Source organism: Natrix helvetica (assembly GCF_964273705.1).
Source record: "Natrix helvetica genome assembly, chromosome: 3".
Classification (NCBI taxonomy): Eukaryota; Metazoa; Chordata; class Lepidosauria; order Squamata; family Natricidae; genus Natrix; species Natrix helvetica.
In genome coordinates this window covers 126,689,457-126,709,344 of record NC_138549.1, presented here as the reverse complement: position 1 = coordinate 126,709,344, position 19,888 = coordinate 126,689,457, and the positions used below count along the sequence as shown (strand labels likewise).

Below are 19,888 nucleotides of genomic sequence, written 5' to 3'. Positions count from 1 at the left end.
ACTTTTGCAAAAGTTCTAATAAAGCTTTTGTATTGTTCAGTATCTCCTATTGATTCAAACTGAGAAATTTAAATCTCAGACAAATATATTAAATGCTTCATAGTCTGAGAATGCTTGTCTGTCAGTTGCTGCTACAATTCTCATTTCAGAACTGAGTAACAAGTGTATTTGCAGGATTATGCCAGTGATAACTACCCCCTGAATCAGTTGGGTTTGGTAACAGTTACCTGTGCATTGATATTATAATTTTCTTTTATGAGGCTATAATCTCTGAAAAGAATTCAGCTTACTTAGTGTTAAATACTGTATGGAAATTAATTTAAATGTCTGGGCCAGAAGAATTTGTAACAGCCTGCCGTGTGAGCAAAAAGAACTAATAAATCTTCCTGTTAATCTTTCAAAAGGGTTACGATTACAATGATTACAATTCATTTCCTGGGATGGGAGGTATTTGGAAGCAGGAGTTGGAGGATGCTGCTGCTGGTGCTGCTAGAGTATTAACAACTGAGTTTCTGGAGGTTGGAAGCAAAAAACAACAACCCTGGTAGCTAGAAAGAATCATAAGGAAAAGAAAAAGAGTCATTCCTGAAGAGTAGGAGAAAGAAAGAAAGAAAAAAGCCAAATTGACAAGATTAAGCTAGTAAAACACAAAAGTCTACTAAATTTACATTCTCCTCCCCTCCCCAAGGCTGGACTTGACCCATCACCTAGAAGGGCAATCAAAATACCAAAAGACACATTGTGAAACTAATCAAAGACTGAGATCAGGCATTTCAGTCACAAAAGCCCAAACTTTATAAACATCATCTTGCTCACCTTTCCAAAATACCCCCCCCCCCTTCCTGCTTCTTATTTCGTTCATTAGCACTGATCACATTGTCTCAGCTGCAAGGAACTTTTTCCAGACTTTTTTTCTTACTACACTAGTATGGGAATAAGCTTTACATAAGTGTGGAAACAAGGGATGAGTAGAGAAATTTTGAAAATGATGTGGCCAGTCACCTTTCCATTGATCTTATCCAGAGTATTTCCAGAAAAGTGGAGGAAGAAAAAACCCCTTACAGATGCTATTCAGAACCAGTGGACCAACTTGGTTCCCAAAATCTATGTAACTGCTACTCTGTCATTTCCCTTTAGCATGGTAACTCCAACCTCTTAATGACGGGTTTCCTGAAGAAATAATTTTTTTAACTTGCTAGTGTCTCACCCCTTCCAAATGAAATCAGATAACAGCAGTTTATGAAGCCTGTCCAGTACTGTTTAGAAAAGATGTATTCCATTGATAAGATCTTATAACTAGTGCTATCATCAAGGGAAAATCACTGACTAAAAAACAAAGAAATATGCTGTTTTTGAAAGGATACACATTTTTCCCATTAGAGGGCTTTAGGCTATGTGGTTATAATAGTCCCATGATGGTGAACCTATGGCACGTGTGCCAGAGGTGGCATACAGAGCCCTCTTTGTGGGCACATGTGCCATTGCCAGCTGCTCTTCTGGTTTCTGATGTGCCAGCTGGTCTTCGTGGGTGCCAGAACACCAGAAAATGGCCTGAAAAATGGCCACAAATGGCCAAACAACAAGCCAGTTTTTGGACCTCTTTGGTCCATTGGTGCCGGAAATTGGTTTTTCAGGCCAGTTTCCGGCACTCCAGCACCTGCAAAGACCAGCTGACATGCCAGAAACCAGAAGATCAGCTGGCGATGGCACACATGCCCACAGAGAGATCTCTGCTTGCCACCTCTGGCACGCATGGCATAGGCTTGCCATCATGGGACTATTATAACCACATAAAAAACAGCCTGAAAAAAGCCAGAAAAATGGTCTGAAAAACAGTAAAAAAAACAGGCATGCACATGCTGTCCAGCTGGTCTTTGGGTTTCCAGTGCTCTGGCGTGCACAAAGACCAGCTAGGCGGCGTGCATGCACGTGCTGGAAGCCCAAAGACCAGCTGGACGGCGTGCACATGTGCACCAGCCAGCTGGTCTTTGGGTTTCTGGCACATGCACACACATGCACACGTGTTCCAATTTGGCACTCGGTGCCGAAAAGGTTTGCCATCACGGTAATAGTCTGTTGGTTTTTTCTGTGAATGGATATTAGGGCTTCTGAACCAATTTCTTTTTTACGTGTACAGAGGATAGCAGTGTTAACTAAAGTTTTGTGAAGTACCAGATGTTTCCTTTTTCTAGAAGGGATTGCAAAACTGACAGGAAGCACGCTAGCTCATTTAAGTCTTAATTCAGAGGTAGAATTTGCAGCTGAGTTTGTGACTTAAAAAAAAACTTCAGCTGCAGGATCTCCTTCTGAATCTAGATTTAATTGAATTGCCCACATTTTGTTGTAGCTATGACCAGAAACACATCAAACATAGAGAAATAAGGGGGAAAGGTTTTTATGAGATTAAGGACATGCACTTTTCAAAGAAAAACAGAGTTCAGTTTCTAATTTTAAGAAATTAGTGACCTACAAACACATCCTACAAATCTCAGAATGGAAATTGAGAGTGTTTGTCAATTGCTTCTTATGTCTTGAGTTCTTGGTGCTAAGTTGTTTTCCTGCAGATATTTCATTACTACTCTAGGTATCATAATCAGTGCAGCAGAGAGTGGGGTTTGCTGGCTGTATATAGTAGATTGTGCTATCACTCTTGGTGAGGGTATAACTTCTACCTTGATGGTTCCTTGATAGGATACTGTTTCTTTTGACTGTTTATTTAGTGTTGTGCCCTGTGTCCTGTGTCAGGCCTGTCACACTCTCTATTATTTCATTATGCTGTTTCATTAGTATAGTAATTGGGAGGGGAAATAGAAAGGAATAGAATTGTGGAATGTGTTGTTGTCATTCCTTTCTAGAATCCCAAGGTCATCTTTTGTCTCCGCACCTCTGCATCTGACCGGAACCAGCTGGGTGGAGATGCCAGCGTGGCTGAAGAAGATTGGACTGTGTGATGGATTTATAGGTGTGGGGAATAAGATCATGAACTTTCAATTGGGTGGAATCCCAGGAAGCTTTTAGATTTGGGATTTCCACAGATATGCCAACATGTCTGTCTTATTAAATTGGAACTTTAAGGATAGCTCTGCCTTGGGCTCTGATTTAATTCTGCATGGTATTTGGAACGCTGACACCCTGTTTATTTGGGTATAGATTACTAGAAGGGAAAACGAGAAAATAGTACCAAGGATCCCAGAGTTGAACTCTGAACTACAAATAGTCTCGTCTATCAAAATCTATATATATAAAAACAAAAACCACTCATGCTGGATCATGAAATTTCCAGAACCGTAAAGCCTACAAACTTGAAATGTGGCATATATGTTCCTCTTCTAGAAAGGATTTTTTGAAATGACCATCAGATCATTAGTATTTCTTATATTATTATTAACATCCTCTGATGCTAAGGAGTTCTACTCCCGCCAACCCACCTGAAAAGATCTCGGTTCAAACAGCCACTTGCGCATGGCCAGCGCGTGACTCATCCGGCTTGCTGGCTGGGAATTTGGAGAGGAGCCTGAGGCAGAGAAAGAGATAAGATGGGAGAGGTGTCTGTGAGGCAAGGCTGAGGGAGAGAAGTGGGTAGGATAGGGGAGGATTCTGTGGGGCAAGCCTGAGGGAGAGAGGGGGATAGGATTGGAGAGGTTTCTGTGGGGCAAGCCAGAGGTGGGTTCCTACCGGTTTGGCCCAGCTCGGTCGAGTAGGTAGTAACTTGGCCATGCATGCGCCCAAGCTGGGTCTATTGGCCGCGCCTATGATGCTGCCATCTTGTTTTTTGCAATTTTTAAATTTCTGTGCATGCATGCGTGCATGCGCACAAAGTGCGTCCCTGAGCGAACTGGCAGTAAAAGAATCCGAAACCCACCCCTGGGGCAAGCCTGAGGGAGAGAAGGGGATAGGATAGGAGAGGCTTCTGTGGGGCAAGCCTGAGGGAGAGAAGGGGAGAAGAGAGGCTGTTCATAACTACTCATTAATTTTCAAGCTGTAAGTCTCGATTTATCAAGCCCAATCAGTTTCCTAGTGGAGCACGGGTATTCATATGTTGAGGGCAGGGTGGGTTCTGGCTGGCTTTAATGTTGGTTTACTCGTGCGCGTGCATGCTTGATGTGCACTTTCAATTAAAATTGTTTTTTGTATGCACAGAACTAAAAAAAATGGTGATGGTGATGGCAGCGACCAGGGAACCAGTTTGGGGGTGTGGCACGCCTGGCCGCTGCCGGTTCCAGCAATCCAGGCCGCCATACTGTTGTAGAAAATGACAGACTTAGACTTCTCAGGATACAGGAAGAGTTTATTTGGCAGCCAGGTTCAGAAAGCTAGCCCATGGCTAGCATTGCAAGTTCTGAACAACCTTCATTATCGAAGCACGCATTCTTATACATTTTCAAAGGCAGCGTAACATGGAAACACTTAACTCGTTTCTTATTGGTTACCTTGAGGAAAAAGCCTTTTAAGGACATGGGGTCTTCTCCTTTTGTCTTGGGCCATAGGTGACATGACTATGTGTCTTTATGCGAACTTCAATTGAACCTTGTGGTTTTGGACTTTTGACATAGGGACGTTTGCTGGAACATGTGGTTGAAAGCTGATGACATTTCCCTGTCCCTTTAACAAGCTTCTAACTGTTCCTTTTATGCCAGGTCTTCATTCTTATATTTTAATCCATATTTTATTCTACTTTAATACCACTACCGGTTCTGGCCTATTATACATTTTACCTCTTCCGACTACTAAATTCAATATCCTAATACTTCTATTTGCTTAATATCATAATATTCAGTTCTGCTGGCAAGCTTTTATGTTTATCTGACCTAAATTGCTTAGTTTGAGGACCACACAAGTGGTAGTACCAAAAAGCAATGTAGCATTGTTATATTTGCTAACAAACATAGTTGTTTTGTATTTTAATCTGACTTATTTTTCTCTCTTTTAAATAATGTTTTCAAACTATTGCAGACTGGATTGATTGATAGCTTCTAACATTCCTAAACTGAAAGGTAAGATAGGATGGGATTCCTGGACAATGTCTCCTGATAAGAGAAAGCTTGTTATCACTAATTGATATCTGGCTTCCCCTTCGTGAACTCCAAACAAACCTTTTCCTTATCAACATCTTAAAATTTATGCCCCTTCTGTCATCTTATTTATTTTATTTATTTTATTTATTATTCATATTTATAGACCGCCCCCTCTCCCGAAAGGGACTCGGGGCGGTGTACAGTCACTAAAATACGTTATAAAATACATACAAAACAGTTAAATAATTAAATACGTAGGTGGAGGAGGTTGCTAGACTGTACATGGAATAATAAATATTAAATATAGTATATAGTGTATTAAAAACTTTTTAAAACCCCAAACCCAATTAAAATGAATAAATCCCCGGGAGGTAGAACTAAGAAAGTGCCAGGCCAGCTGATTGAAATAGGTGAGTCTTTAACTTTTGCCGGAAGGAACGGAGGTCGGTGGTAGTTCGAATGTCAGGGGGGAGGGTCATTCCATCAGACTTCATTTTAATGAACCTGTGTGGTATTATGTTGAAAATATGTAACATGTATGATTTCTTATGCAAAGGGGAAGTTACTTTTGTCCTATCCAATCACCTTTTCTCTTGCATTTTTCTTTGATGTCTTGACTATAATAAGGAATATAAGATGAGTTTTGAATGAGAAGAATCCCTTTTATCAGAATGTTCTGAATAAATTGTAATTAATGATCTTCATGTATTGGTCTGTCTCATTGGAAAATATGCATGCTGAGGCAGGAGCCTAAAGAGCATATTTGGCCTTCAGTCATAGCATAGAGGATATGAAATAATTTATGGCCTAGCCCTGACTGAAGCTACTTAGCATAAATCATATGCTAATGTCAGTGGTGGGATAATTTAACAACCGGTTCACCCAGGGTCACGTCAGCCCTCCGTTGCCCGTTTCTCCATTGCACTGCCATGCCGCAGAGCTACCCTACCCACCACCATCCAGGTACTCTCGCTTCCCCCAAGAAAGGTGGTCAAAGAAAGAGGATTCCATCACGTGCTGAATGCTGTAATTAAACCATGGCTTCTTAAGATGCCATCTCTGTCACTGGATAAAGCGAGGAGGGCGACTCAAGGCAGTGAGCACCTTCAGGCCCAACAAAGTGAAAGAAGAAGAAACATGAGAGCAGCTTCCACTAGTATTTTTTCCTCCCCCGAATAGTGTGCTTCTCCTGCCCATGTTCAGGGAGGGAGCAAGCGATGGAAGAGGCAGAGTGGACTGATGCATCAAACCAGAGGCTTTAGAAAAGGTGCTTGCTTTGACCACCTTTCTTGGGGGAAGCGAGGGCTTCTGGGTGGTGGTGGAAGGAGGAGAGAGAGAGAGGCCCACGGGGTTGTCAGCACATTTCCTCAGTGGCGTCTCAAACCTGAGGAGGATGGCAGGGCAACCCAGATGCTTTCACTTCCCCTAAGCATTTTTTTGCCTACCTGATTTCCAGCTCTGTCGCATTTCTCCATTGCGTTTTTTGCCGTCGTACACAGGGAAACAAAATTTTGTGGCACTAAAAAAAAGTTCAATCAATCAATTCCAACTTTGCGAGATCTTTTTTTTTTTCACGAGAAATTCAAATTGGTTGATTGAACTTTTGTTTTTTTCAGTCCCACAAAATTTTGTTTCCCTGCACACGTGAGAAACGCGACGGAGAAATGTGACAGAGCTGGAAATCAGGTAGGCAAACAAATGCTTGGGGGAAGCAAGGGCATCTTGGCAGCAGTGGGTCGGGCAAGCTCTTCTGCCCACAAAAACCTCATCCTTGACAGCCGACGCCAAAAGGCAGAGAAAGAGATGCCAGGAAGAAGCCAGTCAGCCCTGGAGTCAGGAATAGCCTTCCTCCCCCACCCCACCCCTCCCCACTTGCCATCCCCAAATTGCATCAATAAAGGGGACAGGTGGCTAAGTGAGGGGCAGGAAGCTCTACCATGTCCAACGAGGGGATAGAAGAGACGGCAAGAGGAGCCCCATCTCGGTCCATGCACCCCAATGAAAGGCAGCAGCAGCCCAGCCACTTCTCTTTCCCACCCTCTCCAGCACTGGAAGCCAACTGTTAACTGAACGCCCAGTTGCCCAGTCATCCATCCTCAGTCCCTCCTTTCTCTCTCTCTCTCTCCCCTCACCGATGCCACAGTCCACCCTGCAGGTATTATATAATGCAGAAAAACAAAAGGGGCTAAATGCTTGTGATAGCATGGGCTTAATTAATCTTAAACATTTATATATGGTAATAAATTATAGGCAGATTGTTAGCATGTGACTGACCTGGACCTATCAACAACTTTGGAGTCGAGATTTTACTCCTCACAAGAGTCTTCCTATTCTAAGCTTCTGACTTTCCTTAGTTTCTTAGAAACTAGCCCGTATTCTTGTTGGGTTGTCAGGCCTGCATGATAATGTACATTATACATGTGTGGTATAAAGTACTATTACTGCAAAAGACTGACCTTTCCCAGCTGCTGGTAAAACCTTTTCACTCTGAGGTCAGGCATTTCTAGTTCACCTTTCTCTTAAGGCTTTTGAAACAGTATGTAAATTATCTATCACTCAGCCTTATTTGGAATACAAAGACACTTACGTATTTGTTCATGAAAGACACCTGTTATATGCCCCGGCTACTTTCCTTTGCAATCAGTGGCAAGCTCGCCTGACCAATAACCAGCTAAGATACAGTGAAGGCCTTTTGTTTCATTTATTGCAATAAGCAGGGAGAGAAGCCATCAAGTCTTGTTTCTCTCCAAAGTTCCAACTCAAACATTCTCTTTTTTATACAGCCCTGTCCCACCCTTCACATCCCTCCTTATACCCCATTGGCTGAGGTACTGTAAGATTACACTCCCTTCGACTGCCTTCTACATATTTCCTGCTACCCTCCCTAAACATACTAAATCATACATTACATGTGCATTTAAATTAACATAATGTATGCAAGGTGTGTCAAATAATATTCAATAGGATTTTGAGCATGCTCCGTTGCCTTGTTTTTGAGTTCCTGGTTAGTTTTTCAATTTAGTTAGTTTTCCTATTTTCAGTTCAGTTTTAATTTCCTGTTATTCAATTCAGTTATTTTTCTTTCCTCTTTCTCGGTTGGTTTTATTTTACTTTAAGATAGCTACCTCCTCTTACAATTTTTTGAAGACCATTCATTTTACTCCTATCACACCCCAAACAATGTAGTTTGAATGACTTGTGGTGATTTCCATTTCCCATCCCCAATTTTATTGCAAACTTTTTAAAAGCCTCCATGCCTGTTTCCCCCTGTGAGAAGTAAAACTCAAACTCATAGTTGTTGGAATACAAAACAATTTTATTGGAGCGTTTGCAAAGGCTGGTGGATCTCAATATACACAGTAAGAGACCACTCTCAAGTAATGAAAAAGCATACTTTTATAATCATCCTACACCCATCACCTTATGCCATATCCTTCCTTTCCAGGCCGTTTGGTCACATGCTTTCCGACCTCTATAAACTACTATCACACCTAAATGTTTAAAAGTAGTGTGGGAAGCCCCCCTCCCAGAAGAATGAAGTATTAAAAAAGGCAGAATATTATATTTCTTTAAAGGAGAAATAGAGAAACGTGTTTTTAGAAGCAGGAAGCAGCTCCCAAGTCTTCTTAATAGCCCACAGCAGATGCCAGCACTTAAGATATAAAGAATTTATTGAAAGAAGCCAACTATCTAGATGGCTCTATTCATAAGAAAAGCAAATACTGAATGGAGAAATCCATTCAAGACAGGATAACATAAGCAGAATGGTAGGATTAAAGAGCAGCCCCTCACCCAAGATCCAACACAGGACAAAATCCATTAGCCATAATAGGAATTGCCCAACACCCTTTCAGAACACAACCCCCTTCATTGCACCACCCCCAGAGTGTTGGTGACGTAGAAAAGCAGACGCAGACAGGAGTAAGGTTGTGCTGGGAAGGCCACCCGATGGAAGGTACCCCAAAGGGCACCAACCCAGAACATTGTTCGGGGCTCCCTTTTATTGTCAAACTTCTCAGAATAGTAAAAGCTCATTGGACAGAAAATACACTTGGGAATTATTGATTGGTTTACAGATGCATGCTTTCCTCATGAACACCTCATGAACACTTCATGGTATAGATAGTGACTCTAGTTAATATTTTGCTGCATGGAATGTGATGTCTACGTGTACATTCCATTGTCTCTTTGTAAGCATAAGAGATTAAGCGTCAAAAGATTATGAGAGGAAGGAATGTGGATTTTGTCTGATTTAATCAATGTGGTTTGCTAACTACTGATTGATCAATTAACCCTACACCAGAGCAGTCCAAACTTCAAAGTCACAGAAACCTGGGAGCTTAGATATAAAATATGCCAGATTGACCAAATTAGCCCAAACAAACACCTAGGATTTGTATTTCCTCTTTTGCCTATAGAGCCAGCTATGACCCCTACATGACCCCCACAGGAATCTGACAACAGCCAATAGAATATTAAAAGATATGTTCTTGCACAGCAACAGGACGCTCAAATACAAAGCTCAAAGAAGGTATAAAAACCCACCCAACTCTCAACTCCATTTTGTGAGCTGCACCAGAACACAAACCCAGATGGTTTGGTTCACCAACAAATGGACCTTTTCAATCAGCCTCCAGCTTCCATTTTGTTTCCAGTGCCTTTCTCCCAACTTGGAACTGAACAAGATGGATTTTTCTTCCAACATTAGTTAAGCCCTTGTCACCTAAACATTCTCAGCCTTCTCAAGATAATAGTTAGACTTAAATATTTTCTTTGATCGTGGAAACGTAAGAACAGCTAAACATAAAGTGGTATCTACAATGTATACCATTGAAATTTGAATCATGGTTGTGTCTTGGATATGTAGCGGTGTGGCTATACGTTAAGATACTAACTCTAGGTAATTTGACCAAAGGACAAACCCCATATAAATGATAAAATACAGTATTAAATGGAAAATTAAAACTTATTATATTATGTTCCACACACCCCTTTATGCATTTGGCGTAATACTAGACTATGTGAATTAATGGGTTAAAATTCTACCTGCATTTTTATTATAAGAGAGAAAGAAACACATCTGACCGCTCCGATTCTTTTTCATCCTTGCCCGTTAACTCACGGGTTTTATTTCCCTGGCCTGGGCCAATTGCCAAAGGAAACGTCTGCTGAAACGTTTGGTCCCTCCTTGCTCTCGAAAATGCGGGAGTTGTTGTGCGCCGCCGCCGCCGCCGCCGCCTTGCCTGCAACTGCAAAGCCGAAAAGAAGCGCGTGTTAAGAAGATTGTTGCTTGGTCCGATAACTTTATTTTCCGCGTTGCTCAACTGCGCTTCCCTTCTGAGCCCGTTGGCGCGGAGACTTGGACGTTATCAGCACGCATCTCAAATCTTACTTTAGTAAAACTACAGTCAGCCCTTAATGTTTCTGGTGAGCTGACGAATTGGACTGGATCCCCGTTTTAAAACAGAGCCGAAGTAGACGCTGGCTTGGTAAGTTTTCCAGGACTGGTTTTCTAACACATCTGGACAAGCGATGAGGAAGCAAGACTGCCCTGAAACCAAAGTAACTGCTATTGAATATTGCGCATTATTTAAAACTATGACTACAAGATTCTGAAACAAGGTGAATCTGTTGACTTTGTGCAATATAAGCCGGTAGGGGGGAGCAAGGTAGGGGGAGAGCAGGCTTTCTCAAGAGTGGTTTAATTATATTTATGGTTACACACATGTTCTAGAATGTTCTATAATTTTATGAGTTACTACAATTACAGTAATTAATATTACTGTAATTATTTCTTGATTTCTCTTCCTTCTTCTGACTATTTTGAAGACTCTTAAAATAGATTTTCACTTTGGTGATCAAAAAGAGTACGTTACGGGTCTACTTGTGCACAAGAAGTGCCTACTTATTGCTTCAGCCCTATTTCAAAATGTGTTGACAGACACCATAGTCGGGGTGTGTGGAGAAAGATTGATATTTGTTTACGCCTCTTTTGTGCCGCGGATGGTGAATCGAAAACCGTGCTGAGTTGTTACGCCTTCTGCGCGCGGTGAGGTGGATGCGGCTCAACGGTTTACGCGTGGATGGCGACTATTTTTAAGCAGGCAGCTCGTGGCTACCCTGTCACTTCGTGGGAATAAGGGGCTGCCTCCTATAATAGGTTTTAATAACTAGTTTGTAAACAGCTTCCATTATTTAGAGTCCTTAAGGTGGAAGATATGAATGTACATTCCCAGTTGTAGCTACTAGAGATTTGAGAGCACCGGGGTGGAGAAAACTACTTAAAGTCATCCTCAGAGCATAAGAAAAGGTTTGTTAGGGCTGGTTTGTCTATGTTGGTATTCACCCTGTTAGTTTTCTTTGACTTTTAGCACTACCTCCCGGCCAGCCCCCTTTTTCCTCACTTTTTAAAATATTTTTTATTAAAGTTTAAAATAAAAGGATAAAAAGTAATGCAAACTAATAAAAAAAAAGAAGTGCAGAGAAAAATAGTGGGGGATAGATAAAAAAATATAAAGAAAGAAGTAAGTATGTAACTTTATCTTTGTATTTTTACACCATTTCCTTCCCTTTAAAGTCTGTGCAACTTTTGCTTTTGAAAATACCCTTTTAGACTTGTAGAGTGAATCTTTTTTTTAAAAGATCTTGAGAAACAATGTGCACCTAGAAAGATAACTGAGTAACTTTTATGCTGCAACATTAATACTGGATATTTCCACTCCCGAGTATTGTGTTAACATGTTTAGATTATATTTGCTTTTCTTATCCTGTCAAAATTCCTATTAAACGAAAGAAAGTGTGAATTGCTTCTGTTTTATTTGCAAGATCTTCACCAGATGGTGGCATATCACTTTTTTTTTCTTCTATAAATGAGAATGTGTGATAATCAACTTGATTTCTATAGCTATTAGTCTATAGTAGTGACTTTTTCCCCTAAGAGGACTTTCCTCACTTTTTGTCACTTTTTACTTTGCTTATATTTAGTATTATTAGATATAGTTAGACATAATACCAAATGGAGTTACTATGTTCTATCCCTTTTTAATGGATTTTCTAATCTAAATAGTTCTGGATGAATTTTTTTTTAATTGTCTTAAGAACCCTTGCTTTTATAGAATATGATGAAAACAGGCTATCTGCTCTAAGTTGGTTCTATATTTCTTTTTGTAATTTAAATTTAAGCATTTAACTCCCCAGTGTAGTCTGTTTTAAAATATTTCTAGCCCATTGAGGCAAGCCTTCCCCTTCCTAAATAGTCAAATCAATTTCAGCAGAGGGTTAAAACTTGTTCATGGAATTCTTAAGTAAGCTTTATGTTTCCTACTATAGAATATATTAGAAAACATAAAGAATATATTAATATATTCTTTATGTTTATAGAATTACTTTTGCAAATAGTTTTATTTAGATTGCCTAAACCCTGCACATTCACCCAAGGCATGACACCCTTTCAGTGGTGGTCCTTCTTTCATAAAGCTTCCTTCGTAGGCAGGAATATATATATATAGTTACAGTTTGGTTTATTTAACTAGGGAATTAGCTTGATAGTATCAGGGAGGAGCATCAATTCTGGTCTATGTTGCCATCGGAGATATTTGGAACATTAATTAGCTAGTCCTGAAACCCAAATTCAGGTGGTTACGTAGCAGATTGAAGTCTGGAGTACCTAGGTCTGTGATGGCGAACCTATGACATGTTCAAAATGGCACACAAAGCCATGTCACCCGGCACGTGCGGCCTTACCTGTTTGTCTTCTGGGTTTCTGATATGCATGCGTGTGTGACAATCAGCTGTCCTTCGTGCGCATGGCACTGCGCATGGCAGTGCCAGCTTGGCTGGCTGGGGAATTCTGGGAGTTGAAGTCCACAAGTCTTAAATCTGTCAAGTTTGGAGACCCCTGGCTTAGATGGACAGACAGAGCTTAGAGGTTTCAAGACATGGGAGAAGTAGTACAAGTAATTCTCAATTTACAACCACAATTGGGACCAGAATTTTTACTGCTATGACCTTTTCTGACATGGTAAGAAAATCACTGCACTCATTAAGTGAATCACACAGTCATTAAACAAATCCAGCTTCTCCAATTGACTTTGCTTGTCGGAAGCCAGCCCGGAAGCTCACATACGGTGATCTCACAACCCTGGCACATTGCAACTATCATAAATACATGCCAGTTTCCAAACACCCAAATTGATGATCACGGAGATACTCCAATGGTTGTAACTCTGAAGACCTGTCAAAAATCTCTCTTTTGATTGCAATTGTAATTTCAAATGACCACTAAACAAACAGTTGTAAGCTGAAGATTACCTGTAGGTAGAGGTCTTTAGATTTGTTAGAAACTGGGAATTTTGGGGAAGAAACCTATGGTGTCCACTTGCACTTAAATACAAACAGTTGCTAGTGCATAACTTTGAAAGTGCTAGAGAGCATCCAGTTTGGATTGTGTAGCTTATTTTGGAAAGTATCATAAGGGAGAAGGCTAATACTGGAAGTAGGTTAAAGGATGTCAGACATCCTGACCAGAAATTGTCAGAAAAACTCAGACCTGATTTTATGCAAGTCTGAAGATAGGATTTGGCAGAACACCCACAGATATAGTTTTGACTAGAATGTATTATCTAACTGCTAGATAATAAATGTGGCAGCAAATAAAAATGAAACCAAATGTAATAGTTGATTGTGAGCATAGAAGTATCTGTTTCTTTCCCTGGTAACCTTGAACTTCAGCAGTTATTGAGTGTTTCACTAAGTATTCAGTACAGAAAACAATTGGTTTTCAGTGTACATGACAATATAGTGAAGGCTGTGAATAAAACTCAACACCAGCAATATTTGAAAATGTGCACTGTGTACATGCGTGATACTCTCAATGCTAAGTAATTACAGTATTTGGCTATAAACAAGAATATATGATGGAAAACTGATGGAATGGAAATACCAGTAGGACATAATCATTCCTGGATACAAGCACTGTGTCATGCTTGACTCCCTACACACACACACACACACACACACACACCCCTCACAAGCAGACAACAGAAACACTGCGGGGGAGAGGTAGATTTGGAATGCAAGGGAGGGAATTGTGGAATGAAAAGAAAAGGATTGTAGGCACTGGAGAAGGTTTGCTATTTATATCAAAGAGGTTATAAAATCTAATTTATTAGAAACTTTGGAAAACCAAATCCATTAATTCTGCCACAAATGTAAAATAGATTTAAGGAAGTTCTATTGTCCACGTGATTAAAATGATAATAGTGATCTTGACACAGTGAAATAGAGAATGGAAAGGAAATGTTACTTTAATGGATAATTATTAAAGAAATGTTACTTTAGTAATTTAAAATTATTAAGTTCCTTTAATAATGATGACCTTGTGGTCATCACTTATCTTCATGTAAATTAGGTATTTTCTGTTTTTACCATGTTTTTCTGTTTGATCTTGTTGGAAGAAATGTCCTTCTGGGTTCGGCTCCAAGTAGGGAAAAAGAGACTGGAGACATGGAGGCTGCTTGGAAAGATGGTTTAATGGTGGACAGGGCCACATGGCTTGAGTCCTGAACAGAAAAGGTGATCACATGCTTCAATGTTGGTGGAGAAGAGAAGAGAAGGGAAGGGAAAAGAAGAGAAGAGACTGAAGAAGGTCTTGCAGAACTTTTTATAATCTGTTCGGCCCCACCTATTTGTTTCCTGTTCCTGTGTAAGAAATGTATTCTGATTGGTTGTCAGACTCACATGGGCCCATGCAAGGGCAACCCTCTAGGCTGAGTTTTGAATCCAGGTTTTGTTGAGTTCAGATGCCATGTGGTCAGTTGAGTAAAGGCTTATATTATCATGCCTTCATTCCCATCCCCCTGAAGCTGATGGGGAGAACTCTTTATTATGTAAAGTGGACTAGCTTGGCCTTCTTAATGGCCCATTGACAAAGTGGGGATGGGCAGGAAGCTGCAGGAATTTACTTTGTGTTTAAAATGTGTTTTTCCCTTTTTCACATCCAGGAAAATATAATATTCTGCCTTTTCAATATTTCCTAGGATATTTCATTTTTCTGGGAGTGGGCTGGGTTGAGCTAGGCCAAAACTTTGGTTCAGGCTATTAAAGGCCCCGGACTTTGGTCAAGGCTAAAGTTCCTCCTTCTACCAGGAAGGAGTTGCTGAGATGACATATGGTATTTTTATTTATAGCAGTGCAGACTGACCCAGACGGATGCATCCTGTTGTTCACTTCTGCTTTCTACCCCAAATCCCATGGATAGAATATAATAATGTCTGCACAATCCTTGAGATGCGTGTAACTCCCTTTTCTTGTCTTATATTTAACCAAATGTCTGGACTAGGCGTTTTTCAGTTCCTCTTAGGACCATATATGTCAAAGGTAACACCCAGATAATGTATACGCAATTTGGAGTATAAGAGTATGCTTTTGTAAACCCTTCGGGGTTCAAACGATTAGCTATGTTATGGCTGTTTGAACCTATGCATAATAAAACCTTTCCTGCATTGAAGAGCTTGGCCTAGTCCCTTCTTTTCTACAACAGGGTGATAACTTCCTACAATCTGTTTGTTAAACTTAAACTATTGTTGGAAGGAAAATTTATCTGGTTCAGTTCCCAAGCTGGGAGAAAGACGCTGGAGATAAAATGAAGGCTGGAAATTGATTGGAAAGAAGGTCCATTTATAGATGAACAGAACCACCAGGGTTTGTGGTTCTGGGGTAGCTGACCAAATGGTTGAATGAGTGAATTGATCTTTATATGCTTCTGTGACTTGGTTTGGATTGCTCTGGGTGTGGTGCAATGAAGGGGGTTGTGTTCTGAAAGGGTGTTGGGCAATTCCTATTGTGGCTAATGGCTTTTGTCCTGTGTTGGATCTTGGGCGAGGGGCTGCTTGTTGTAATCCTACCATTCTGCTTATGTTAGCTGTCTTGCTGCAAGGAGTTTTGAAATATCCTGTCTTGAATGGATTTGAATGGATATTTGCTTTTCTTATGAATGGAGCCATCCAGATAGTTGGCTTCTTTGAATAAGCTCTTTATCTCCTTAAGTGCTGGCATCTGCTGTGGACTATTAAGAAAGACTGGTGGCTGCTTTCTGCCTCTAAAAACATGTTTCCCTATCTCTCCTTTAGGGGAAATAATATTGTGCCTTTTAAAATATTTCCCAAAATATTTCATTCTTTCAGGAATGAGGGTTTCCCACAGCATCATGAGTACTGTCTAAGTGTGGTGATATTTGAGCACAAAATAGTAAACACGTTAAATGTGTGAATATGTGCATATAACAAGCTCAAGTTATTGCATGATGATAAATAACAGTAATTTTACTATAATTCCTGTGTGAAGTTTCTTATGTGCCTTGGCAGGGGCTCCAAGCTCTTGACATCTGTGTTCACCAATGGTTAATTATCAAGAGCAGAGCCCACTCTCTGTCTCAGCCCCCACACTTCCATCGCCTATCTAACTGAACTAGCATCCACTCTCTGCTACAAGCCTTCCTCAAGAGGCACAAATTTAATTTTGAATTGACTGTTTTGGTATAAAATTTAATTTTAAAAAGCCTTTTAAGATGGAGAAGATGTCAGGGCATACTATACACAAGTAAACATTTCTTAAGGACAATATGTGGGGAGATGGATGATTGTTTAATCGGGGGGGGGGGGTCCTTCATTTTTTGTATGGTTATTGGGCCATGATTACAGAATGTTTGAGAAACACTGCTGTAGAAAGATATTTGCGTAGTGACATTAGCCATAAATTCCTGTGCATTACTGTTTAGAAGACTTCTAAACAGAATGTATCTAAATATAATGCTGATAAACGGTATTATTTTTAATTCCACACAGGCCTTGAAATATGGACAGGGGCTTTTTCCCACGAAGACCAAGGCTCCGTAGAAGATATCATGATCAGTGGTTTAACCAGAATGTAAGTTTTCATAATGGATGGAAACTGACCATGGAGAGATTCAACCTAGAAATAAGGAGGAACTTTCTGACAGTGAGAACAATCAACCAATGGAACAGCTTGTCTTTGGAAGTTGTGGGAGCTTCATCACTTGAGTCTTTCAAGAAGAGATTGGACTGTCACTGCGTTGTTTGCTAGCCGAACCAATGAGTTACTGCACAGGTCATAGGCCTTATCAGCAAGTGATGTACTGCGCCTGCTCACACACATTTAGTTGAGGCTCAGAGACTCCTTATCACTGTTCTAACATTTGGTGGAACACAGGGCACTTGTTCAACATTTTAAGATGCTTTCTCTTCTTCCCCTCTCAACCTTGAGTTTTCCTATAGAGATTGTTTTGAACTGATTTTCAACATCATATCAGAGATTCAGAATAGCCATGAAAATAACCTCAAATCCATTTATTTTGAATCTGACATATTTTGTTGATGTTGGCTTCTGAAGTTCAACCTATTAGAGGAGAAAGCTCTCAGAATCTAAGCTGAGATGTAGTATGGAAGCTATATATTTTTGATAGGTTATAATTTACTTCAGGTGTACCAGTTTTCGTAGAATGCAGCTGCATGACATTCAGTAATTCCAAGCCATTATTTTCAGCAATTCTGGCTTATTGTTATATATAAGACAGCTGGATAACTTTGGGCCAGTCACTCGCTCAGCCCAATCCACTTCATAGGTTGTATGATAGAGAAAAGAATGAGATGGCAATATTATATATAAGTTATCCACTTGAGTTCTACAAATTAATGGTGATGTACAGTATAAATATGTAATAATATTTCTATTTTGTGATAGCAAGTGCTTTTTTATTTAATGTTTTGAGTGCTGCTGGCTCCTTTTAAAAAACAATGTGGCAGGAGGCAGTAACATAAGATAAATATTACCCCTTCTCAAGGTTGTTTTAGATTTAGATAAAATATTTGGGTGTACCACCCTGTGCAAACTCTGCTGTGATAAAAACTATAGCCACAACAGCTCCGCTGCTGTTTTCTCTCTGCTTAGCAAAGAGAAAATTATTTATGGTATTCAACTTGCTTTTATATTAATATGAAGACAGTTGTACATCTATACATTCCTTTCTTTTATGTCTTCTATCTTTTTGAAATAGTGAGAGTAGAGAATATGCTTCTTGTTGTGCCACATAGGCTTCAGATATATAATGGAATTTCAGTTATGTTCTTACATACACATAGCAAGAGAATCTTCTGGCAATTTTTCACAGCAAATGATACATAACTACAATGTCTTCTGAACAGTGGATCAATTTATTTCAAATTCATCAATAGATCTATGTGATGAAAGTTCTGGGAAAATTTTAAAAATTCAAACTAGGTTTTCACAGATATTTAGTTTAATTGCTTAAACTATGATCTTTTTGCTTATAGTGACTAGATGTTTGATTTGAGACTACATTAAGGCATTGTAGAGTTTTCTAGGGTTAAGATTTTTTTTTACTTGTCTAGTGCTGTGATAAGTGGAGAAGAAAGCCATTCCCTATATCAATTCGGAATTACCAAAGTTTTTTAGGCAGGTTTTCCTTGGTTTTGCAAAAATGCAGAATCTGACCAAACAATGTGTATGTCTTGAACAGAAATCAGCCTTCAGTAACGTAGCCCAGTGACTGTTTATTACATAACTAATGAATGAAATGAAAAAATCTAACACAAAGAAAAAGATATCAGAATGATTCCATTCCAAGACCAGTGACTTATATCACTGCCATGAAGTTGCAGAGAAGATATGAGAAATGAGACTCAGTGATCAAAAAATAAACCCTCCTTGTAGATGATGACTTAATGGGATATTATTATTGGAAGACAACATTACGGAGAACTAAAGAAAATTACCTGTCTTAGTGTCTCCTTCCCCAGTACAGTATAGTAATGACAAATGCACTGTTGGAAAAATTGAAAGACTAGGTTAGAGGCAGATTATGATGGAGAAAATCTGTTTGGTCACTAAAAGTCATCCCAAAATTGATGGCATGATCTTTTAGTCAGTTATGAGCCTCCAGAGATTACAAAACTTCAATGGAATGAAACATTTGTGCTCTCACTTTCCCTCATGCTCATTCCTCTGCTCACACATTTGACTCTTACAACTAGAATTGGTGATGTGTGTCTAGCTCAGAGCACTCTATCTGATAGAGAATCTCCACTGGAATGTTTTGTTTCACATCTTTTTCAGTTTGCCAGTTGTTTGGCAAAATTGCCCTACACAATTCAAAGCTGTCATTGTAAGATGTTTGTCTTTCCAGTCAGCATCCTCATTTTACAAGGATCTGTTTTCCTGTTTGCAGGCGTTTGATATGCCAGTGATAAGATGTGAATGTCCAAAAAATTATTTCTTGAGCTGTTTTGTTGATGTTGGTTTTGTTTTCTACCCTTATTTTCTGACATTATGTATTCTAAAATGTTAACCCTTTCAAAGCCATTCAATATGACACTGCAGTAGGGAATATTATGAGTAATTTTAATAAAATTATACAATGCTAACATTGATGTTGATGCCATGCTTAAATTGCTAATGGCACTGTATCTTGTTGGAAGTTAATTAAAATATAAATTGTTCATTAAATTATGCAAACATATCCAGACAAGCATATTGAGCATATCTCACATATTACTATATAAACCATGTGTCATAATCGTTTGTTTCAGCCCAATAAACACTTTTCTGAGAACCTGTTCTTGCTGCTAGTACAGTTCCTTCCCTTTTGTGTTACAAAAGTTTATCACTTACACTATGACTTCATACTGATGTTTAGTTTGTAATTTTTCCTAAATGAAGAAATAAGATTCCTTATTACAATATGGCATCTTTTAGCAATGATTTGGAGAGGAAATATTAGAAATTTAAGGTCTACTGGTAGCCAGAAACTATTTTAGGTAAGAAATACAGGCTTGCCT

At 39.5% G+C, this 19,888-nt stretch overlaps 1 protein-coding gene across 1 annotated transcript in view; it reads left to right on the top strand.

Moving 5' to 3' along the window:
• The first annotated feature begins 10,114 nt into the window (after nucleotides 1-10,114).
• LOC309389439 (uncharacterized protein) overlaps nucleotides 10,115-19,888 on the top strand; it is a 43,932-nt gene continuing 34,158 nt past the window's right edge. Inside the window, exons 1-2 of the mRNA XM_081947804.1 lie at nucleotides 10,115-10,504; nucleotides 16,859-16,940. Of these exons, the coding sequence (XP_081803930.1) occupies nucleotides 16,869-16,940 (72 nt within the window). The 5' untranslated portion in view covers nucleotides 10,115-10,504; nucleotides 16,859-16,868. The remainder of the gene's footprint in view (nucleotides 10,505-16,858; nucleotides 16,941-19,888) is intronic.